The sequence below is a fragment of the Brienomyrus brachyistius genome, chromosome 4 (genome assembly GCF_023856365.1).
Source record: "Brienomyrus brachyistius isolate T26 chromosome 4, BBRACH_0.4, whole genome shotgun sequence".
Lineage (NCBI taxonomy): Eukaryota > Metazoa > Chordata > Actinopteri > Osteoglossiformes > Mormyridae > Brienomyrus > Brienomyrus brachyistius.
Genome location: NC_064536.1, coordinates 13,776,408 through 13,799,362, shown reverse-complemented (window position 1 = coordinate 13,799,362; position 22,955 = coordinate 13,776,408). Strand labels below are relative to the sequence as shown.

The 22,955-nt window shown below is 44.1% G+C and overlaps 1 protein-coding gene and 1 long non-coding RNA gene across 5 annotated transcripts; both read right to left on the bottom strand.

Moving 5' to 3' along the window:
• Window positions 1-18: 18 nt before the first annotated feature.
• Window positions 19-1,743, bottom strand: LOC125740760 (uncharacterized). Its single transcript, XR_007397759.1, has 2 exons — window positions 1,173-1,743; window positions 19-1,073 (listed from the first exon to the last, which is right to left on the bottom strand). It is a non-coding gene; the product is annotated as an uncharacterized LOC125740760 (long non-coding RNA).
• A 142-nt stretch (window positions 1,744-1,885) lies between these two features.
• Window positions 1,886-21,891, bottom strand: vipr2 (vasoactive intestinal peptide receptor 2). 4 transcript variants are annotated; one of them, XM_049012383.1, is made up of 13 exons: window positions 21,619-21,891; window positions 17,364-17,508; window positions 15,833-15,940; window positions 13,861-13,952; window positions 10,503-10,600; window positions 10,179-10,311; window positions 8,377-8,527; window positions 7,992-8,052; window positions 7,731-7,800; window positions 6,474-6,565; window positions 4,237-4,363; window positions 4,105-4,146; window positions 1,886-3,559 (listed from the first exon to the last, which is right to left on the bottom strand). In XM_049012383.1, exons 1-13 carry the CDS (start codon window positions 21,664-21,666, stop codon window positions 3,386-3,388), a joined length of 1,341 nt encoding a protein of 446 aa, XP_048868340.1. In that variant the 5' UTR covers window positions 21,667-21,891; the 3' UTR covers window positions 1,886-3,385. The 4 variants fall into 4 exon arrangements, with proteins under 4 accessions (XP_048868340.1, XP_048868341.1, XP_048868342.1 ...); XM_049012384.1 differs by having other exon boundaries at window positions 17,406-17,508; XM_049012385.1 differs by lacking the exon at window positions 21,619-21,891 and adding an exon at window positions 19,490-21,429.
• Between the last annotated feature and the right edge of the window lie 1,064 nt (window positions 21,892-22,955).

Sequence of the window (22,955 nt, the reverse complement as noted above, 5' to 3'; positions counted from 1 at the left end):
TTAAACTGCAGGCCAGGATATGCAGAAAGTCAAATTTATTCGTAGTGACTTTATGACACAGCAGTGTTAAACGATGAACTTTTCTAAACCCAGCGACTGAAGTATAAAATAAACATAGAAGTATAGCAAACTGTAGTTTTACACGATTCATAATCTTACAATGGGGGTAATGAATAATCTCATGCTGGATTTGACCTTCCGTTGCCCGAAAAAGATATGGAGAAATAAGCTACATCAGAGGATCATCTTAATTAAAGGATTAAAAAGGACGAGGAAATACCAACAGCACAACAGAAGCACATTTTCAGGAATGACACCATGCCACTAAAACTGATGGGCGCTGAATCCGTGGCCATTTCTGCAGAAGCTCTGAACACGTCACAAAGGTGACAGACAGGCATCTTTTTACCCCACACAGGGACACCTATGCATGCAGTTATGGACTAGAAGCTTGTAGAGATCCAGGTAAATTCCCAGCAAGCCCCAGGATAAGAAGATTATTTTTGTCCTGACCCTTGACCTTAAACCTAAGGAATAATGCAAATGAGAATTAAGGACCAGTAACAATGTTACTGACTAAGTCACGGAAAGTCTAAACTGCATGAAGATGTCAAAGGTATTCTCCTTCATTAATACAAAGAGGAGACAGAGGATTAAAAAATAAATTACATTCGTCCTATAATATTTACACATGACTAATTTTAGTCAATCAATGACTGAGAATATAACAATCATGTTGTCTTTTCATTCACTTTCACACCTTTGTACAACTATGGGAAAACCTTTTTTGAAGTAAAGTCCCACGCAGGTATAGCAAGGTAAGGTTTTTTTTTTTTTTTTGTGAAAATCGTGCCACTTTACGTTTACATCCACTTTACTAAAGAAAATTATGGATATCATAGAGAAGCTGGAATCTGAAATCCTGCAGGTACTTTGAAGGATTTTTATGGACATTTTTTTAAACCAAAAGCAAGCTAAGAATCTATATTTTAGTTATTTTTCTTGTGTGATATTCTGCTGAATTGTTCTTGCCCATTGGCTGCAACAAATGAAAAACTTTACATTAATTTCACCTTCATAATGCATTCATAGAACATTCAGTGCACCTTCATAATGCATTCATAGAACATTCAGAGCACCTTCATAATGCATTCATAGAACATTCAGAGCACCTTCATAATGCATTCATAGAACATTCGGCGCACCTTCGTAATGCATTCAGAAGACATTCTGTCACGTGTTAGGAACGATGAAGGCAAAGGCAAGCATATGGGAAAATGGAAGGGGTTACATCCAACAAAATGCTACATAAAAGGGCAAAGAGACCAGACCACAAGGGGTTAAAACAAGGCTGGGAGAGCAGGGGGGAAACACAGGGCCCAGGGCAACCAATGGAGTGGCTCAGGCAAGCAGCAGGATGACACATACAACAATACAATGACAGGACTGGGAAGCTCAGGACGAGGAGGCACTATATGCACCACAGATGAGGAGCAGACGAGAGGCACCTGGGATCATCCACGGCTGAAACGAGCGGTAGGTTTAAACGAGGAACAGGTGTGGCTCGTTAGCGCCACACCACGAAGAACACAAGGAAGAAGGTATGCGGGGCGTGACACATTCAATGCGCCTTCATAATGCATTCGTAGAACATTCGTAAGCTGCATGTAAGTATACCTTAACATGCTAACATACTTTAACAGCTTTAATATACATCAATAGCAAACATTACATAACAACAAAATTTAAATCGTATATCATATAATGTTTATTAATGGATTTTTAAGCTGTTCAGGTATGTTAGGATTTTAAGGTATACTTATGTGCTACTTATGAATGTTCTATGAATGCATTATGAAGGTGCACGTAATGTTCTAGCAATATAACGTTCTACGATATATATATATATACACACACACACACACACACAGGCTCATTTCCAAAAAGTAATTAAAAGTGCAAAATGTAAATAAAAACAGAATTTACAAATCATATAAACCCATATTTAATTCGACATAGAAAAAAGACAACATATCAAATGTTGAAACTGAGAAACTGTATTGTTTTATGACAAATATATACCCAATTTATATCGAGCCCCTGAAGTGACCTGTGCAAAAAATTTAAATGATCTTGCGTTCGCGTGCGCATGAGATACTTCATCATGAGCATGACTTTCACTTAGGCACGACATACGTTCGCATGCGCACAAGATAATTTTGCATGGTAGAGTTTTTGAAATGTCTTGTTGGCATCAAATTCATATTGAGCATATATTTGCCATAAATCCAATTTCTTGGCTTCAACATTTGATATGTTGTCATTGTTCTATTTTCAACTAAATATGGGTCTATACGATTTGCAAGTCATTGCATTCTGTTTTTAATTTACATTTCACACAGTTTCTCAACTTTTTCGGAAACGGGGTTGTATTTATAAAGGCATTATGAAAGTGCAGTTCATGTAAAGCGTTGCCTGTCATTTCTGTGCAAGCATGTGGCATTTGCTATAATAAACAAAAAAAATCAATCCCAGAAGTGAAAATGGAAGAAAAATTTGTCTAAAAACATCTCTCAGCAAGTATGGCAAGTGAAATTGGCTGAAAATGAAGAAATACACAAAGCACCAAGATAACTTGTCACACTAGTTCCGAGCAGGTTGACCACTGCACCTCTCAGCTTTGTGTTGTCTGACCTGCTTAGATGAACCATTGACTCGTTTGACTTTCCCACTTTTATGCTTGATGAACAGGACATACCCAAGCAGCACCAGTAACAGACAGTCTTATAGGTTCAACTAGGAGTTGGTGTACAGGTCAAATCCCTGTTAGATCTCTTCACTGTCAAGTGTGCAACTCCGTCACATGATGTTAGGTGATATCTTAATGTACATCTTCTTTAGTCACGATTACCTCGTAATACAGCTGGCTCGCATCTGTCACAGAGGACACTACTTCCAAAAAGAAGAATAATCTGCTTGGAATGTCCTTGGCAAAATTCCATCACTTAGGAACACCGGCCAGTTAACAAGTCGACGTATAACATCTGTCACTCTCTGGTGCCTCATTCTCATGAATTCATGTGGTTTACGACAAGTACAACCGGATGAAAACTGACAGTTTTTCCTAGACTTGTAAGCAGGATAACTATTGACTGTGATTCTGAATAACTACATGTAGCTTAATTATAGATGTAGCTGAATTATTAACCAGCAGACAGTCTAATTGAGAGAACATTTTGGGATATAACAGTGCATGTCTTTAGTTTGTCCACAAACACGCACTTAACCGACTGGTCTCCACTCTTCACACTAAAGCCTAGGAAGGGATGTTCTATGCTTCGTCAGGGGCCTAAGGAAAGGCCCCCACAGAGGAACACCCTGCCTGTCACAAATCCGTGCTCTCAGTCTGCATAAAGGACGGGGCCCGAGAGTGTCGTTGGTTCTGCTGCACATTGTCAGGGCCGTTCTGAGACACGCAGTAGCTGTGGAAGCTGTAGTCCTGCCCCGGCCTGCAGCTCAGACTCATACTTTCCCACTTCCTGCGTAGCTCCCCCTGCACCTGGGCCAACGCCAAGGGGACAAATGGAGACATGTGTTAGACCAATGACGTGTTAACACAGCATTGCATTAGAATGGTCTAGTGTTAGTATGGTTTCATGTTAGCATGACTTTGTTTTAGCATGGTGTTGAGTTAGCGTGAGGTTGTCTCACCATGACTTTGAGCTAGCATAGTGTTGTATTAGCATAGTTGTGTTAGCATTGAGCTTTAGCATGACTTTGTGTTAGCATGGTATTGAGTTATGTTACCTTTGTGCATTAGCATGACTTTGTGTTAGCATAGTGTTGTCTTAGCATGCATTATGTTAGCATTGTGTATTATGATGTCATTGTGTTAGCAGGGCAGATAACTGGTCTCTGTAGCTACACAGGCAACATTGGTTGCTAAACAAAAATTCAATAATACTTCTAATGGCAGGGTCTTTTACAACACATGTTCATGTTGAGACTAAAGGAAAAAGTTTATAGAACTGATTTTACTTTCAATAAATCACCATGTATTTAAAGTTATTGTATAAAAAACAGGATATTAAACAGACTTCTCACCTCACTGTTTAAAAAGCAGTAAAGAATGGCAACGACCAAGCCCTGTGATCAAAACACAAAGTAAAACATATTCATGTTAAAAAAAGCAAGCACACTACAGTAATACCAAAATGAACCAGGTAGCTGCTTTACCTGAAACGATCCAATGGCCAGTTCCAGAAATATTTTGTACTCGACCATGGACTCATTCAGTGACACAGAAAGCACGTAATGCACACCGAAGAGGGGGATGAGGAGCAGCGTAGACTTGGCAAGCCTCCTGAAATAACAGAAGCCAGCATTTCAGGCAGGTCGGGTGGGAGCCTTGTGCAGCAAAGCTGTGGGTATGACCTTCAATGACTTCAAGGTCAAGACATTGAAGAAGGTTCAGTCAATCCTAGCTGACCCTAGCTGCCACCGCGCAAAAAGTTTAAGTTCCTTCCATCGATATAATTTGTCGATATCCCTGCTAACAATTTTTCGTTCTTGGAACATTTACTGAATGTCACAATTAAGGTATGGAAACGTTCATAGTGTTCAGTTTTCCTGATGGTCCCAGAATGTTGTTCCACTACTACAACTAAGACTAACAAAGTCACCAAACAAACAAAAGGCCTGATAGAGCTGCAGCATCACGGTCACTTTACACCTTTAACGCCATGAAGTCTGGGTGTCACCTTCACAATATACACATAAAACCTTTATAAAATTATATTTATTGTAGAGCTATTTTTTTTTCTACATTAATTGTGTTAAAATGAATTGTGTTATTGCGCTAACACTGACAGGACCTTTGTGAAAATGTCCATCCATCCATCTTCCAAACCGCTTATCCTACTGGGTCACGGGGGGGGGTCCGGAGCCTATCCCGGAAGCAATGGGCACGAGGCAGGGAACAACCCAGGATGGGGGGCCAGCCCATCGCAGGGCACACTCTCACACCATTCACTCTCACATGCATTCCTATGGGCAATTTAGCAAGTCCAATTAGCCTTAGCATGTTTTTGGACTGTGGGGGGGAAACCGGAGTACCCGGAGGAAACCCCACGACGACATGGGGAGAACATGCAAACTCCGCACACATGTGGCCCAGGCGGAGACTCGAACCCGGGTCCCAGAGGTGTGAGGCAACAGTGCTAACCACTGCACCACCATGCTGCCCCCTTGTGAAAATGTAATATGTGGAAATAATATTTCATTAACGTTATATTGAGAACATTATTGGCCAACTTTCAGAAGACTTTCGCATAAGGTTCCCTGTTAGCTGGGATACAGGACAAACAGATTTAAACCCTCGTTTGTTCCAGGTGCCACTGACCTTTTATATAACTTTATATAATTGTGGTTTTTATATTGCAATTATTGTCCAGTGGCTTTTTTATTTTTAACCCAGGGGGGGTCATGTTGTATTGCTGCTTATTTACTTTTGTTTGTCTGAGGAATAGTCTTCTCAGCTCTTAGATCCTTACCCAAGTGGCACCGTAAAATTAAAGATACTTGATGGATCCATCCACACTTTGCCCAGACTGAGCGGAGAATTAGCACACTTCCCGATTGTGTCCATGACAGTCGTTGTTTAACGCACTTACTACTTATTTCCAGGAAGAAAAAAAACTGGAAGAACGATGGTCGTTTCTACAGCGCAGACCTCAGCACCCAGGAGACGGCTCATTTTCATGGGTCCGTCCTAATTTAGCTATGCGAGTTCATCACGAGGCATCATGGGCAATTTAGAGTCACCATTCGCCAAACTAGAGGCGTTTGCACTACGAGAGGAAACTAGAACGTACAGATAATACCTACAACCCTCGCGTTGGCACTGCCCCCACCTGTTACATTAACGATTGAAATGTAATTACACCGAATAAGCTGCAAATGTACAAACTCGGGTCACAGCATTCCCCTTTCTGGGCTGCTTGGGCATGAAAATGCTCATGGTCTGGAAGATAATAAGCATTCAGAGGCCTGTTAACAATTCCGGCCATCTCCCCCACCCCCAATAAATGACAAAGATTTATTCTCTGCCTTCGTCGAGTTCTCGACCTAAAAAAAAAACGAAAGCTTCCACAGCACAGCGTAAATATGCTCCCAGAAGGGATACTGGCTGTCAGCGTGCCGGTGACCTCCCTCCCAGCACCACTCAGCGAGGAGTTAGACCATGCAACACTATCAAGCTTTGTTAACACAAATAAAGGTATTTTAACAACAGCAAAAGACATTTCTTCCCACCAATAGACCTGCTATGCTTCAAAACAAAAGAATGTACTTAACCCTCACACACTGAAGTTCTTCAATTATTAAACCTTTTTTCTTCCCCACACAGCCTGGAGCTTAAATTCATACAATTTATCCTCGGCCGTGTGCCTCACCCCTCCAGCGGATTTCCTCACCTGTACTGAGACTGATCTTTGCCACCCACAACAGGGCATATCAGCTTCTGGACCAGGATTCTTATTATGCTGATGAAAATGACAAAGTTCACCTGTAGGGGACAGAAAGGGAGATGGATGGGTGGTGCACAGTTTCCATGGCAACGTCCAACATCCACTAGGAGACACAGTTTCACTTTTATCTGGCTTGCCCCCCCACCACCAAATAGCAAATTCAGCTGTGAAAGTTTCATCTAGCATGAGACATTCTGCTGCGTTCAAGACTGGGCAAACAGCGTCAGCAGAAATCCATTAACACACGGAGCCTTTTGTGAATTCTCCAACGTGCAAAGGATGCTGGGAACTGCATAATCAGTCCTGCTGACCAACTCCGCGGCATCCCGTTCCTGTCAGCTAATCGAGGACGGTGGGTGGGATCAGAACAAATTAAGAAGGTCGCTTGAACTGGCCGAATACTTCAAACAAAATCGTTGGAATCTATGTCGTTTGTTCTGTTCCTGCCCACTGTCCCTGATTAGCTGACACAAATGGAATGCCACGGGATTGGTCAGCAGGACTAATTATGCAGTCACCAGCATCCTTTGCGCCTCACCACCCGTATATTTAAATAATGTCAATTAATATGTATTCCATTGTTTATGTTAATTGTAAATGTTGTAACTGTGGAATGTTTGTCGTGTAAATTGTCGAATTGTCGGGAGGTCTGCTACATCGGCAACGTTGTAGGGTTGTGGCATGACCTAGAATAAGCTAAATAGTGTCTTCGTTTTAAGTATGCTACAGGTTGTTTCTACCGACGTGTTCATTTTCGTTTTGTTGAGATGTCCTTTGGAGTATACGACCACCTTTGGTGACAAGTTCTCCGTGGAAATCCACAGCGAGATGTGTTCCCTTTAGAATAAATTTACACCTTGATGCTAGCTAATAAAAAGGTTCACTAAAGTGGATTGAAAATAAGCCGATCCGGAATCCCTCAATGAACGAGGGTTTACCACCCCAGCTCCAATCCAAAACAGACCAGGATACTACCTAAACAAACCTCATCCTGCTGTACGGAAATCACCTGGCTTGGAGTACTCTGTTAAACCCTGTTAAATTTACTTATGAAATAAATTAATACATCATGACAGCTGGACTAGATTTGGGGGAAGGGGGGGGGCTTCAAGTATAAAGAGGAAAGTAATGTGCTAGTAGCTTATTCTGAGAGCCAGCTGAGTGTGCCGGAACTCCGGTTAATCCCGTCACATGGAGACTCACCATGATGGAAATCATGATTGGACAATTGATCACCCAGTATGGAACCGCAATTTCATTCCTCTCCCAGCATCTGAAAACGGACATGAAAAGCCGATATTTAAAAACGCTTCAGCGGCACCCGCTTAATCCCATGAATGAGTTTAACGTACGAAGTTCAGCTAAATGAGGACGCTGTTGCTACCGTTGTCGCTCTAGTATTTCTGCAAATCATCAAAATGAACGCAAGTGAGTCGAATTACATTTACGACGCCTGCTTCTTACCCGGTGTCCTCCAGATAAATTCTCGCTGTAATCCACGCAAGTACGAATATGGTGGGGAACCCTGCGCGAAGAAATGTACGTTAGCGCTCAAAGGAGGACCTGTATGTTGATGAATCCACTTTCATTGGCCACTCAACTTTTAAAGAGTGTAACTGCTCCTAGTGTTATGATTTCCAGTTTTATTCCAACTTTTATGGCTGAATTCTATTCCACTGACTTACCACACGCGCCTAACAAGCCTTTATAAGCTGATAATATCTTTAAAAGTCAGATTGTGTAAGTAACATGAAACAGGCACGCGTAAGTGTGGATATTGATATATCCCGCCGCAGGAAGGGGTCCAGTTGACCCCGAATATGGAGTAGCAGGCGAAGGCGGTTCTTACCCCAGCCGATGAGCAGATAGATGACGAAGCGTTTGTTTTCCAGGAACATCGTCACCAGCAGCGTGTGGAGATACAGGCCCTCCACTAGGAGCCAGAAGAAGTTGGCCACAATGAAGTAATGCCAGAACACGACGCAGGTCCTGCAGCCAATCTGAAAAGGGTGGGACTAGAAGCATTTAGAACGACATCCAGAACATGGCGTTTTTATTGGCCTGAAGCCAAATTATCGCGAGTAATTTAAAGATAATAAGTAACACTATACTTGAGGGGGCACAAATAATGTAGTAGTTACACTGTTACTTAATGTATTAATTAACCACAAACTAAGTGTTAGTTACGTACTGATCCCATATTCATATCGGTTCATGTTTTTCATGCAGTTACTATATTTGTTCATGATTTATACTTGGATAGTATCTGAGTTCATAAGGTACTTGCGTCCCCTCAGGTAAAGTGCTACCAAATAATCATTTGAATAATTGAACGTCTACTTCATTAGACTCGGAATAAAATTCAACGATCTTGCTTAGAGTTTTCCAGTGCCAGTGAGCCTTCTGTTTTAAGACCAGGCGTCTGGCTCCCCTGTGACCCAGTACTGAGTCAGTGGTTGGAAGACGAATGGATGGATGGATGGATGGATGATGTTCGGCTCATACCCACAAAAGGAGACACATTAGGTTTGTCTTTAGGCTAGTAAGCAGGGCAGCCCTTTCTACCATGTGCTATAATGAAATTCTCTTTGGGAACATAAACAGTGTTATCTTTATTAAATCTGACTTTAGAGTGATCAAAACAATATTCACAATGGTTGATGGAAAAGCCAAACTGCAGAGAATATAACTGCAACACAGATTTAAAACATTAACAGAGAACATATAAATGTAAATATGGGCGGCGGATAGCTGTGTTCAGACAAAATCCAGCTGGCCAGAATTAAAATATATTGATCTTATCAAAGTAACGTGCTCCTTGCTCTCATTTTTTTTTTCTTTTTTTTTTCCACCATCATCAAACTGGCTCCATGATAATTTGCGTTTACATTGGATTTGTGTTCGCTCAGTTCCTGCCTGGTGCCTCTCTGGAGTCTGTCATTGGCCCACTGTTCAGGGCGAGAATGCCCTTGAGAATGTGGACGAGCCAACGGTTACAGAGATTAAGTGAATGTCCCCGTTAGATTGCCATAACTCTAGGCTAATGTAAATCACATGTCACTGATCCAGTGACATGTTCAGCTCTAACATTTATCAGATTTAGCTAGTAAAATGTCAGCTTTTGTCGGGGGCCCTCTCCTAGGCACCACGGGGCGTTCATTAGGGGTTACCTTAGACAAGATGCCAATACAGACGCTCCTCTAGTTACGAACTTTCAACTTATGAACTTTCAGACATACGAACGAAGAGGACCGTAAGTCCAAATTGTGTTCATTGGGCTCCCAATTTTTTTTTCTGCGCGCCAATCCCGCCCAGTACGACTTCTGGCCGCTACTCCCGCTGCACAGCAGCATAGCGTGCGAACTCCCAGCATCCTAGTTCTTTGTACTTCCATATAGCCTTAAAAGGATGTTGAATAACGACTTACGAACATTTCAAGTTACGAACGTATCTCGTTCGTAAGTAGAGGAGCGTCTGTATCTAAATAAAATCTTGTTAAATTTAAGTTCGCTCAGAATTACTTCAAGGGAAAATTTGGTTTAGCTTTGTCGTGGGTAAAAGTAATATGGAATTAAGTTTAATGTGAAAAACCTTGGCAGGCCACAACAGCTGAACAATATACAAGGGCCAAAGAAACACAGTGGAACTGACCAGAGACAGTTTGTCCGAGCAGTCAGAGCTGTAGGAAAAAAGGACCCCGTCTTTCACCAGGACGGCGACTGCTCTCAGGATGAAGGAGAAGAAGAGGTTCAGGTGGATGAAGTTCCGCGTGCAGTGCAGCTTCCTGCGGTGACGACATCCAAGCACAAATACCGTAGGGTGGGCACTATTCAGTTCGTTGACTGAGAGGTTGCTGGTTCAAATCTCCAAGTTCATCGAATCCTTCAAGGCTCAATAAGTCTTTGAATAGGTTATCCTTTTGTTTAACTTAAGAAAATTCATTATTATAGCTAAAAAAATCTGCCTCGAACTTACCTGAAGAGACAGAGGATGGCACCTCCTGTGGTGAGTGCGATCAGGGACAGACTGTGTCCCAGAGTGTACAGGGTCTTCACCACCGTGAAAAACATAAGCTATGAGGGGAAAGGAAGTCAGTCGCGTTTAATCTCACCCTTAGATGACTGCATGCAGCTTTCTCCCACACTTAATCCAGTAACACACCTGCACAAATTACCCCACTGTCTAAATATTCTAAAGTGATTCATTGTCATTGTTGACACATCACAGCACATGACATCAAAATGCATCCTCTGCATTTAATTCATATGTGACACAGCAGGGGGCGGCTATTATGTAGCACCCAGGGAGCAGTGCATCGGGGAATTCAAACCAGCAACCTTCCAATCACAAGCACATTTGCCTAACCATTAGGTCACCACTGCCCCCACAATAATATAACAATATGGCTACAGTTATACATCTACTACTGCATATCAATGGTCATCATTTTCAAACACTCAGTATGTAAACACTGACTTTTCTTTTGGTCCCCGTTACCATAGCAACACAACTGTTGGGACCCAAAGCCTATCAGGCATCCTCTGAGACACATACAATGAAAACAGCAACTACAGAGTCTTACGTATCAAAGGCTAGCCCTCTCCTTCTTATCTGACAATGCCACCAATATACGATAAATGTCATGGGGATTCAAATAGTCCGGGGTCACATCTGACCCCCATCATTGAGCCGTTATCTCTAGCGGGGGGGCAGAGAGACTGTAGGGAGCCTTTCCTTTAAGTCAAACACAGTGGGGGTGGTGCGGTTGTCCACCTTCCTCCTCACACCTGCTGTATTCTTTTGTGGGTGACCCGGGAGGCTCTTTAAAAAGTGCCAGAAAGTTTTCCCTCGCCGGCTCATGAGAAGGTCGCGACCCCACAGCTTATGTCCACCTGAGCTGATTTAGTTCCTCTTTCTCTTTTTGCTACTGAAACAGCCAAGGGATTCAAATAAAAATGCATTTTCTAACGAATAGTAAAGCAAATACATTAAAACATTTATTATTATTATTATTATTATTATTATTATTATTATTATTATTATTATCATCATCGGGTTTCCTCCGGGTACTCCGGTTTCCCCCCACAGTTCAAAAACATGCTGAGGCTAATTGGAGTTACTAAATTGCCCATAGGAGTGCAGTGAATGGATGGATGGATGAATGTGTGCTACCTGTCCAGACTGTCTTAATTATTTTAATTAGGCTGTCTGATTTCCAGTTTGCAGCAAACTTCCGCAAGACTGCTACATCCACATTCCATTTTTATAAGGCTTATCAGATACAGGTTGACTGCAAGCTTGCGGTCTATCTCATGACGAACAGCGCGGCCAGGGACGTGTAGAAGCTGATGCCCGTTTTCACTGCATTTCAACGGATGCAGTGACACACTGGGAAAGGCCAATTGCGCTCTAGATGTGGGAACTGGGGGTGTCTCCGAAAACAGCCCCACCAGGCCTCAGCCTGCTGCGGGTCCACTTCCTGCGAGGGAGCTGATCTTTGGGGACTGGGGGGGGGGGGTCATCGACCACTGCCAGCAGGAGCCAGGGCCTTTGACCCAGTTCTGCCATTGCAGGTCCAGGACTGGGGCGGGGAGACTGAAACCTCTCGTTTCATGCAGCAACCTTGTCGTTCAATACTGGCCCAAAAAACCGATTCTGAAACCCACTGGCACACGTTGTTCTTCTATGTTCTGGAGCTGGGAGGGGTTCCGAGATCGACCAGCTAATCAGTGACTGTGTAAACAAACACTACCGGTACCAGTATTCAAAATGTTCTCCATGTGAGCTGCTAAGACAATGACTGGCGGGGTCTGGAGGTACTTTATATGACCGTGTTGGCAGTTTGATTTCACAGTTGGAGCCTGGAGCAGAGCCCCTAACCCCGACAGCTCTAGGGACCGACTGACCCCGCCTTCTGAAAAAATACACATCGCTTTGGAAAAAAACGTCTGATAAATAAATAAAATGCAAAAAAAATAAGAAAAGCCAATAAACAAAGCCTGGGCTCGTGAGGATGCCGCTTCATACTCTCCACATACTGCATGGATCTCAGAGTTTTAAATAAGACTTTCCCCTGAAGGGAAACATTATTAAACCTGCAGGACAGGGCAACACAGAGAACAGGCTGACTGTCTCCAGGGAACAGGGTCAGGTCTGCATTTTTTATAACCTCCAAGCTAAAATTTTTACATATATATATACACATCACATTCTGGTTGGAGGAGAGGTTTGGGGCTACAGGCTGTGGAAGGACATGTATGGCGTCTCAGCAGCAAAACGATATCCGAGAGTAGACAGGGATGTACAGACGTTCCTCTACTTACGAACGAGATACATTCCGTATGGCCGTTAGTAATTTGAAATATCCGAAAGTCGTTATTCAAAATCATTTTAAGGGTATACGCCAGTACAAAGAACTAGGATGCTGGGAGTTCGCACGCTACTCTGCTGCACGGCGGGCGAAGTGGCCAGAATTCGTACTAGGCGGAATTGGCAAGCAGAAAAAAACAATTGATGTTGCGGACAGGAAACGGGAGCCCAACGAACACAATTTGGACTTACAGTCCTCTTCGTTCGTATGTCTGAAAGTTGGTAAGTTGAAAGTTCCTAAGTAGAGGAGCATCTGCATTCAGAAGAGAACGTATGTGAGACACTGGCAGAAACGGTCCCTTGACAGACCTCTATTTTCACTCTATTATCACTGAGCTCAAGCGGAAACACTTAATGAGGATGACTGATGAAGCTCCTGAACCAGAGTTCAGAGAGATGTGTGAGCAAGTTTTGGGCAAATCCTATAGGCGGTTCCAATCAGGTGGCTCCTCTGACCCCTAGCCGGGGTCGTGAACCAGGTGACGTCGACCTATATCGATCAGCTCTGCCACAGAGCATGCTGGGACGAACCCCAGAGAGCCTGGGCTGTGATGCCTGTGTTTCATCCATGACTAAAGTCAGGCAGTGAACACAAGATCATTGGCAGGAGAGTGACAACACTGCTGCCTCATGGGGTGTTTCCCCGGGGCCATGGAAACCGCACGGAGACCGAAAGAGACATATGACATCATCAGCAGGGTTTACGGAACACCTCCTCACCCCATCAGCAGACATCCCCAGCATAAACACTGCGGGGCAGCATCAAGACACCAGAGACATAAACCGCTTATGAGTTTTTCTCTGTATTGGGTTCCTCTTGCAGCTGGGCGGTGTGGGTGTGGGTCGATAGCGTTTGTTCGCTATGCAGACAGATCACACTGGCAGCACACGCCTCGATCCCGCTTCACTTCCCATGTGCCACACCCCAGATCGATCCTATTTCCCACACGGCATGCACGCATACCTTATCTGGCCGTTCCTCGGATCCGCAGACACTGGCTACGGCCGGGAAGACGTCGGACCACCCTCCCACTGTGCAGTTTCTGCTGATGTTTCCTGGAGAGAAGCAGATAAGCCATGTCAATCTCAGCTGGCCACCTCCACCGTCTCCCTAAACTGTTTATGGTCTCAACCAAGTATGACCACCAGATTAAGGAGAACATCCTCACTTCCAGGAAAATGCCTGCAAGGAAACCCTTTCTTGCTCAGCTTCCAATCTCTGTATTGAGCATAGAAGGTACCAGATGTTTTCCCTTCACATTTCATTTCACCCGGCGCTCTGAAGGTATTCTCGCCATGCCACCATCACCTCAGCGTGTTCCATCATTTACGCAACGCCTTATCTGCTTGAAGCAGTCGTGGCACCTGGCCGAAGCTCTCTTCACAGCGGCGGCTGCGTAAATATCTTACTGAATCTAGGCTGGCAAGCGGGGCAGAACAAATATTTAATGTCTCTCCCCCCCGCTGGGCATGGAGGAATATGGAGAACATCTCCTGGTGTGCAACATGAGGGCACTTAAAAGGGGAATGTAAACTTCACCAGTCATCTGTTTAGGTCTTCAAGAACTTCTGCTAGAGGATGGAGATGGGAAGCAGGTCAAGTCGTGGTCCTCAAACTGCTATGGATTTACTCTATGCAACATCCAAGACTGACATGTTGGGTTTGCATCCAACAATGCACTCATCCCCAAAAAATTACTATTCGACACTCTACCCACAATGCATGTGTCATACAACAACTACATTCCCATAAAATCCCACAATGCACTGTTCCAAAACTGCTGACAGCTTGGGAAATTCTATCCCACAATGCATTTAGGTCCAGGTATGGCTGTGATCTGGTCTACCATAGAATGCTTTGATCTCTTGTTTTCGGCACAGATTAGGACTTTAGATTTATAGATCTAACTTTCACTGCTAGCAGATTCCATCGAGACTCAGTGCTCTGTGGAGAAGAAGCATCCACCATTGCAACCCACCCCCCCAGACTCTGACCTTCTGGGAGGGAGGGCAGATCATTGATAACATTGGGATACGAAGACAATAGGCAAAAAAGCACGGCCGGAAGGAAGGGGAATATTAAATCTCACTGGAAGCCACGAGCTTTGGGTGGTCATTTAGCAGTGAGAAAACTAACGGAAATTAAAGATACAAACAGAACAGCAGGAAAGCTGAACCGTGTGGCCTTTACTCTGTCGGAGCCTTAGAACCGAAAAATGAGTAGAGATGACCGAGAGAAAGAATTCTCCTCAACCCAGAGCCTGTTCATTAGCATCTACCATACCTGCCAACATTTCGGTTGCAAAATATGGGAGTTTTATGGGAGGGGGAGTGGGGGGATTTTTCTGTTTATGTTAATTCATTTAGCTAGCTAATTCATTCAGTATTCAACTGGCCTGTTGGCTGCGCAGACAGCAGCTGTGCATGGGGGCGCCGTAAAGGGGGGGAAAATTAAGGATTCCAAGGGCCAACGAGTGACTGCGGCCCTAAATAATTTGGGACATAATCCAATTGATCTGGGTCGGGGGCCAAATATAATATGCCTTCATGGGGCCCAAAATCCTAAGTGTCACTACTTGCTGAGCACAAAGTAATAATGCATGAAATTTAAGCAGAGCAGGGTGATGCGCCATCGTCACGGTAACGCAGCGGGGAGCACGGATTTCACAGCACTCTTCACTGCATGACACGAGTGAGCACGGCCTGTGACCAGAGCGCGCTCGACTCATCTGGCCGCTGGTCCGGTGCAGGGGGGCATGGTGTCGCCCACAAAGTGACCTTGGCCCTCATTTCCGAGCAATGAGGCCGAAAACGAAAGTGATACTTCTAAAGAAACCCCCCCCCCCCCCCCCCATCAAAAACATCTGGGATGAGTAACATGACATGCCAGTGCATTCATTTCACTAGAGTGTGAGCGTAAGTTTGCGGAGAGGTACCGTTCCGTCCGAACAGGCTCCGGAGCACCTGGGGGCAGGGAATGGTGATGGTCTCCCCGACCTCGGCATGGTGCCAGCAGGATATGTTATCCCAGAGGCCTGGGCACCCTGGAACAAGGACACCATCGGCAAGAGGGGTTAAGTGGGAATGTCACTGTCATAAGTACAATGTCCCTAGGGATTCTTTCCACATGCCGATATCGTTACATAACATCATTTCATACTACTGGGGTCATAAACGGACATGGAGAATTTACATCACGGCATGAAATGGGGGAAGGATCAATCTTTGCATATAAGTAGCCCCTACAGAGGCCGGCGTAACATTCACGTAACCGTGACGACCATGAAGCGGCACGTGATGCTGCCACATCGGTAGCGGCACTCACGCACCGTTTACATGTTTCCACAACGACAGCAGTGCAGCTACTGCTGGCAGTTGGATCAGAAAAACGTACATAATAAAAACTCACTGCAGGACACATGTCTGGGATCAAACGGCATGCGTGACCTGGGCTCCAAAATATTTAAAAACCACCTCGTTAAATTGGTCCGCTGGCAGCTGCTATTCCAGGCTTTGTTTGGGATGGCGGCTGGGTGTGCCAAGTTCCACGCTGAACGCAGACTGGGTGATCTTAGGCCTGCCGACCGGGGTTTGGCTAACGGGGGACAGACACGACCCCGTGCTGATGGCCGAGGCGTGGGACTGCCACCCATCGATTAATGGGGGTCGTGCCTTAGCCGTGAAAACACGGCAGAGTTAAATATAGCTTAAGAAACAAGCCACTACAGGCAAACTCCCCCCCTCGCTCCAGGGTGTGTCTAGAACAAACACACAAAGCAACCGGGATTTAAACCCCAGCTGGCTGGCGGAAGTGCGTGTCGACAGGCAACACGCGGTTTTCATACGTGCCAGTGCTGAGCATCTGGGTTCCATTCACACGAAAAGCTTGCTTACACTTGATGACACCATATTCTACAATACTTGATTTAAACTACACTAAATCTCCTCTTTATTCGACCTGGTAAGTCATCCGTGGATATACTGTTTAGTTCCATCTCAGCAAGACCTTATACTGGGGAGGTACGACGGTGTAGTTTGACAGTCAACATATTTGCGTGCGTGTCTGTCATCAGCCTCATACAGTTGAACTATTTTTAAACAAATAGTTTTTTTTGTCATTTATTACATCTCGAGAAACAAACAGGATGTTCATGTCACAACAAAGCAATCAGTGGGAAATAAAGCACGACTCCAAATGAGACGAGCCGCTGCCATGGCAACAGGACACGCCCCTTTCTCCTTTCAATCTGCAGAACGAAGGCGATCCATCTATCGAGCCGGACTTTTCACTCGAGAATCACTGCACAACGACGTACTCAAGGAGGGCGACTTTGAAAATGCGCGCGCATAAAAAAACCGCATGCGCCGTAAGATCACAAGCAAACGTTCATCGCATCTTCTGCATGCCTTGGTCTTCAGAGGCATGTGACCTATATCGAAATGCAGCAGCCAGTGGCCCGTGAACACCTGCAGATCCATCGCTGTGATGAGCGCACGACAGTGAACAACCTGCAGGGGCTGGCGGCTTGTGCGCTTGCAGCCGCGCATGGCAGTCCTCCTCCTCCTTCTGCAGCTCCAGCAGGAAGTTACACCTGGGGTGCATCCCTGCTACCTGCAGGAAGCCAGGCAGCCGGTTAGTGCCAATGCAGAAGACAGAGTGACATCACTTCTTCTTTTACACGACAGCTCCTGTGAGCAGGACCGCCTCCCCCCTTTTATCTGGCTGTCTCATTTCGGCGCCCCCTCTCTCCGTAACATTCAGAAAGCGAATCGCCAGAATTAAATAACGACCATCGTGGCATGTTTCGAACACAGCGACGTGAGAGGGAATGAGGGACGTGCAGATGTCACTTCTGCGTCTGCGCTCAACTTAGGCCCCAGAAATATTAATAACTGGAGACCGTTTCATGGGACTGAAAATGGACCGTATGTGGAAGTAATCTGATGTATGGAGGGCACTTTTAAAGCACAAAGGGTCCAATTTTACAAAGAACTCTGAAAACTTCAGGGACTGCATGTAGATGGTCACATGACACTTCAGCCAGTATTGGAAACGAAAAGGTTTTGGGGGCATCTAGCGAGGGGAGACCATGCTGAGCCAAGCCCTCCGATATGCGGGGGAGTTACAGGACTTCCTTAAAAGGAGATACTGATGGCGACAAGTGAAAGGTCAATTTCTGAGCCGTTCTCAGATCTGATTCTTGTCACTACTACAAGATGCACGCCTGAGTGCGGTTAGGTGAACTGGTGTCTGCATGGCCCATAGTAACACGATCGGAGGCCCCCCGGAAACCCCCCCCCCCCCCCCCCCCCGCTACTCTCTATTATGGGCGACATGGTGAAACTTCAAGCAGGGGGTGATTTTGATTTTTTTTGGAAAATACTGGACAAATTACTTTCAGAAGCAGCATTTTATTTTTTAATACGGGGACAATCCCATAAAATATGGGACAGGTAACAACTTTAGGTTTAAATTTATATTAAATGAGGTTAGTTGAGGACTCTTTTTAAGAGAAACTGCTGGGTTTCTGGCCAGGTAAACCTGTGCATTAAAACACCCCTCTCTATTGTATATGTATGTGCCTGTGTGTGTGCCTGTGTGTGTGCCTGTGTGTGTCTTCATTTTTGTTATTATTACATTGTGAGGAGTAGATTTACCCGAAATGTAATACAACCTGTTAGTTTTTACCTCATGGGGACATATTTCTGATCACTTTTATCAAAAGCCACGAGTTCAATGAAAAAACTAAAAATGGGTATTTTGTCTGGTTACTTACGGTTAAAGTTAGGGGTGGGTAGAAGTTAAGGCTGTCATAGTTAGGGTTAGAGTTATGCCCATTGAAACCAATGTGAAGTCCCCACAAAGACATAAACATCGACAGTGTGTGTGGTCTGCCATGGATTGGCACCTCACCCAGGGTGCCCCTTGCCCCGTGTTTCTTGGTGGGAGACAACCTGTACAGAAACAAGGGGTAGTGCCCAGAGGACAGAGTGTCTGGTCTCTGTAAAGCACACGGTAATCAAAAGCCCCCGGGGGTGTTAGTAAAATTCCGGCCGGTAGCGAACACACGCGGCAGGTGAGCGGAGGCGTGTTTGTGTTTGTCCGCCAAGCCGACCGGGGCGTTTTTTTTTTTTTTTTTTAAATAAAGAACAAATTTAACAAAGATTAAAAGGGGCGGCAAGCGGTCAGACAGCTGCCCCTCTGCCCGCCGCGGCGTGGACACCATCTGTCCCGGGCAGATGTGCTGCACGGCCTGAGCTGTTTCGTAACCTTGCTCTTCTGCTGTCACTGTATGCTCTGGCCCAGGGGGAAGCCTGCCCCCCCCTCCATAAATGTCCAAAATGAGAATGCATTTCTGACTGATTCGCAGATCGGCCGTGACCTCGGGGGCTTCTTCAGAAGGGTAGACAGCGCCCCTCAAACAAACTATAATCTCCCCACATGTCCGGTCTATCCTCATTTATTTTTGCCCTAGTGCGTATCTATAGCAGCCTATACACGCGCTATGTTGTTCACATCCGGTATAATCCGTTCTTCAGGCCGAACCTGTGCAGGGCTGCTTAACAGTGCTGCTATGTTTTTAAATGCTTACCTTTTACAGTGTTCTTTCACGCACGTAGTTATTGCATGTAGTTTCTTGCAGTTTTTGAGCTTTTAAAAGCGCAATTAGATAGATACAATTAACGACCTTTCAATCTGCTGCAAGCGCCGTACTTTTGACAGCACCCGGCGAACATTAACGCCGCGTTCATGTTTCGCTCAGCGCTGGACGCGCAGTATGTACGTGAAACTTGCGGAAACGGCAGCGCACTTACCGCAGCCACAAGCTGATCTCCCGCATCACCAGAATACACGTCTTATCAACCAACACAGACGTGTAGCGAGATACCTTACGATCAAACTAAACTTTTCATACATAAATGTCATAGTTACGAAACATGATACGAGATGTAGGATAAGACCGATCTGTTTATCCTATAGGATAAGACAATTAATACTATTTATATAAATGGCTCCCATACTATTAATTACAAAGACAAATGTGTTCGTGACAATGGTTTCTTTTATTCTGCCCCCACACTGCCTATACATATAACTGTTGTAAATGAACATTTTATTACTGTAGGCGCTGTTCATGGCGAAACTTTATACTCCATAAGCCATCCCTGTGTAATACCACAATAATTAGGCTATATTACGGGGTGCAGTGTAATAATTACATTTTATCACAGATAAATTAACCTGCAAGTAATTATTTCTTACTCAAAACGTAAGACGCCATGGAAGGAAAGATAAATTACAATATTGTCTTGTTTTGTAGAAGACATATATACAACAGTGAGGAAAATGATGGGTAACGTGTAGAAAAGACGTGCTTACGCGAGTAGGAAGCCTTTTCAACCCACGGTTAATTTTAAAGCACAGTTTGCTTTGGTACATGAGCTACATGGTGCATCGTCTATTGTGATTTGCCGAAAGGTAAGAGTTTATTATTATAAACTCCTTCATTAAGGGCCGTCTGCCTCATCAGTTCAAAGCACAACCTTCACGACTCCGTTGCCTTTCTGTTCAAACACCATAATATGTGGCTCTTAGACCACTTGTGTGTGAAAGGATGTGAATGAGGTGATCTGCTCATCGTCAGAGAGGAAACGTCTCTCTCCGGAAAGAATGTGGCGCTTAAGACCAGACAATATCCATCGCAGAAGTGCGGTGCTTAAGTGTGTCGCACGTCTGGTTTCCTGAAAGAGGAACTGCTCTTGTACCTTAGGAAAGGTTATTTAACCAAAGTATAGCTTTATAATTTAAAAGTTCCAGTTAAACTTGTAGGTACCCCTGGAATCGCCCAGGATAAGCAACTAGAAATGGATAGACCGAAGAACATTTTCAGATTATTAAATACCTTTATAATTAATTTGAACACGTAATACAATCACGTTCTTCTTTCATTATAACATATTTAATGACACACACCCCTTTCACAGAACCCCAACTGTGCCTTCGTATTGTTACGATAACGATGACTATCCTTCTAGAGCTGAAATTCACTCCTGAAGTTTTAAACAGGCTAACTTGAAAAATAGAATACAACGTCCTTTTGATTTTCCACGAGTTAATTAAGATAAATATTTTACATTTTATTTTCGTACAATCAAACAAACGAGTGGCCTATTATAATTAAGTTACTTATCAATTAGGCGTTGCGATGGCATGTAAAAGATATATCACAGTACATCATATCAGAAATTGTAGAATCGCCACTAATTAGCGAAGAGTCCGAGTTTAATAGGATAAATCGGTATCCGCGACTGCATAAAACTTCATTGCATGGAGCGTTGAAGATGAACTCTGAAAAACAGCGACTATACACTCCCCAGTAAAAATGTAAACATCGTAAAAACCGCTCCTGTTTATGACGGGTTTCTTGTGTTAAATCTTTTTCTACTCCTCGGGTTAAGTGAAAACAGTTCGTTCAAACCTGTCAACAAGGTGTACATCGACACTACTCTTTTTACAACGAGGAATATCACTTATAAGTGTAAAACGTAATTTCTAAAATGAAATGTCATATAACGAACGTGCACATGGAATTTTAGATGGTAGTTAAGCAGCAGAGAATTTTACACAAGACACTACATCTATGTTGCGTTTTGGAAAGTTAGTTCTAGAGGTTAAAACAATGAATTAGAAAACGGATAGACAAAACGATTCAGTACTTACAGAAGTGCACGTGAAAGTAAGGAAAACCAAGAAATGTAAGCGCCTCATATTTCACGATCAACTTTCCCAAGTGCTGACACTCCGTTAAACGGTAATGAATCGAATTCATAAATCCCAGACAGAAAATACTTCTGTGATCCCAAGTCTAAAATGGTATATTAGAGGTTTTAAGATCCGCCGAGATGAAATGATCACGAATTTGGGCATGAAATCCCCAGCCACCACTCCGAAAGTGACAGGGAGAAAAAAGGGACTCGCTCGAAGTGCGCTACATTATGCGCTTGCCCCCCTGCCACTGTGTGTGTGTGTGTGTGTGTGTGTGTGGGGGGGGGGGGGGGCACAGGATGCGTGATAACAGCGTCCGTAACAGTCATGAAGTATGCTATCGCCATAAAGTATGCTATCGCATTATGCAAGAGATGCAACCGAAATAAGTTTCACCAACCGCGACCCATACAGCTTTCTTGTAGCTCTTTCACTCCACACCAACGTCCCCCAAACCAGTTTACATTTGCGGTTGATAATGGCGTGTTCTCTCATTTTATGTTAAATGTATGTGTGTAATTATGAAATGTGAATGGGGCCCTCTCAGATTTAATGGCGGCGACGCCCATGGTTTGTACTCATATAAAATCAACGAAATGCGTTGGTTGAACTCTAGATTGTTATCTGAATTTTCTGTTTCAGTACATTCACACTTTGCACTATTTCTTCAAGATTGACTGACCACGCTATTCATCTTGAAATCACCTTTTTCCAACTGTACAGTCTAGTAGGCCTATATATACAAACAGAAATATACCCACATAGGCTAGTATTTGTGTGTGTGCGTGTGTGTGGTCATGTACAGGCTACATTACATTGTGGGGACCAAATGCCCCTCCAATGTGACAAAAAACAGTTATTTTGACTTTGTGGGGACATTTTTTCAGTCTTTATAAAATTCTGTGAATGCAAAAAAAAAAGTCTTGTATTTTGTTTGCTTACTTATGGTTAATTACATGAGTTACACGGCTGCGTAGGGGTTCAGACTGCCTTACTCGGTATCAGGGTTTCGACGATAGAAATGAACAAAGATATAGGTAGTTACCTTATGTGTGTGTGTGACTTTTTATTAACTGGGAAAATACTATCAGTTGAACTTTTATGGTTAAAGTGTAAGATGCATTTTTTATTAAATTCACTATTATCGGAGGAGATGTTGACTACTTATTCTAAAACTGGCCCAACGGGGGTGGGGGACTCGGCACACAGGAATACGTTTTCAAGCACAACAGTCATGCCGTTAAATATACCGCCATATCTAAGTTCCCGGTCATGTCTTACCATGGATAGAA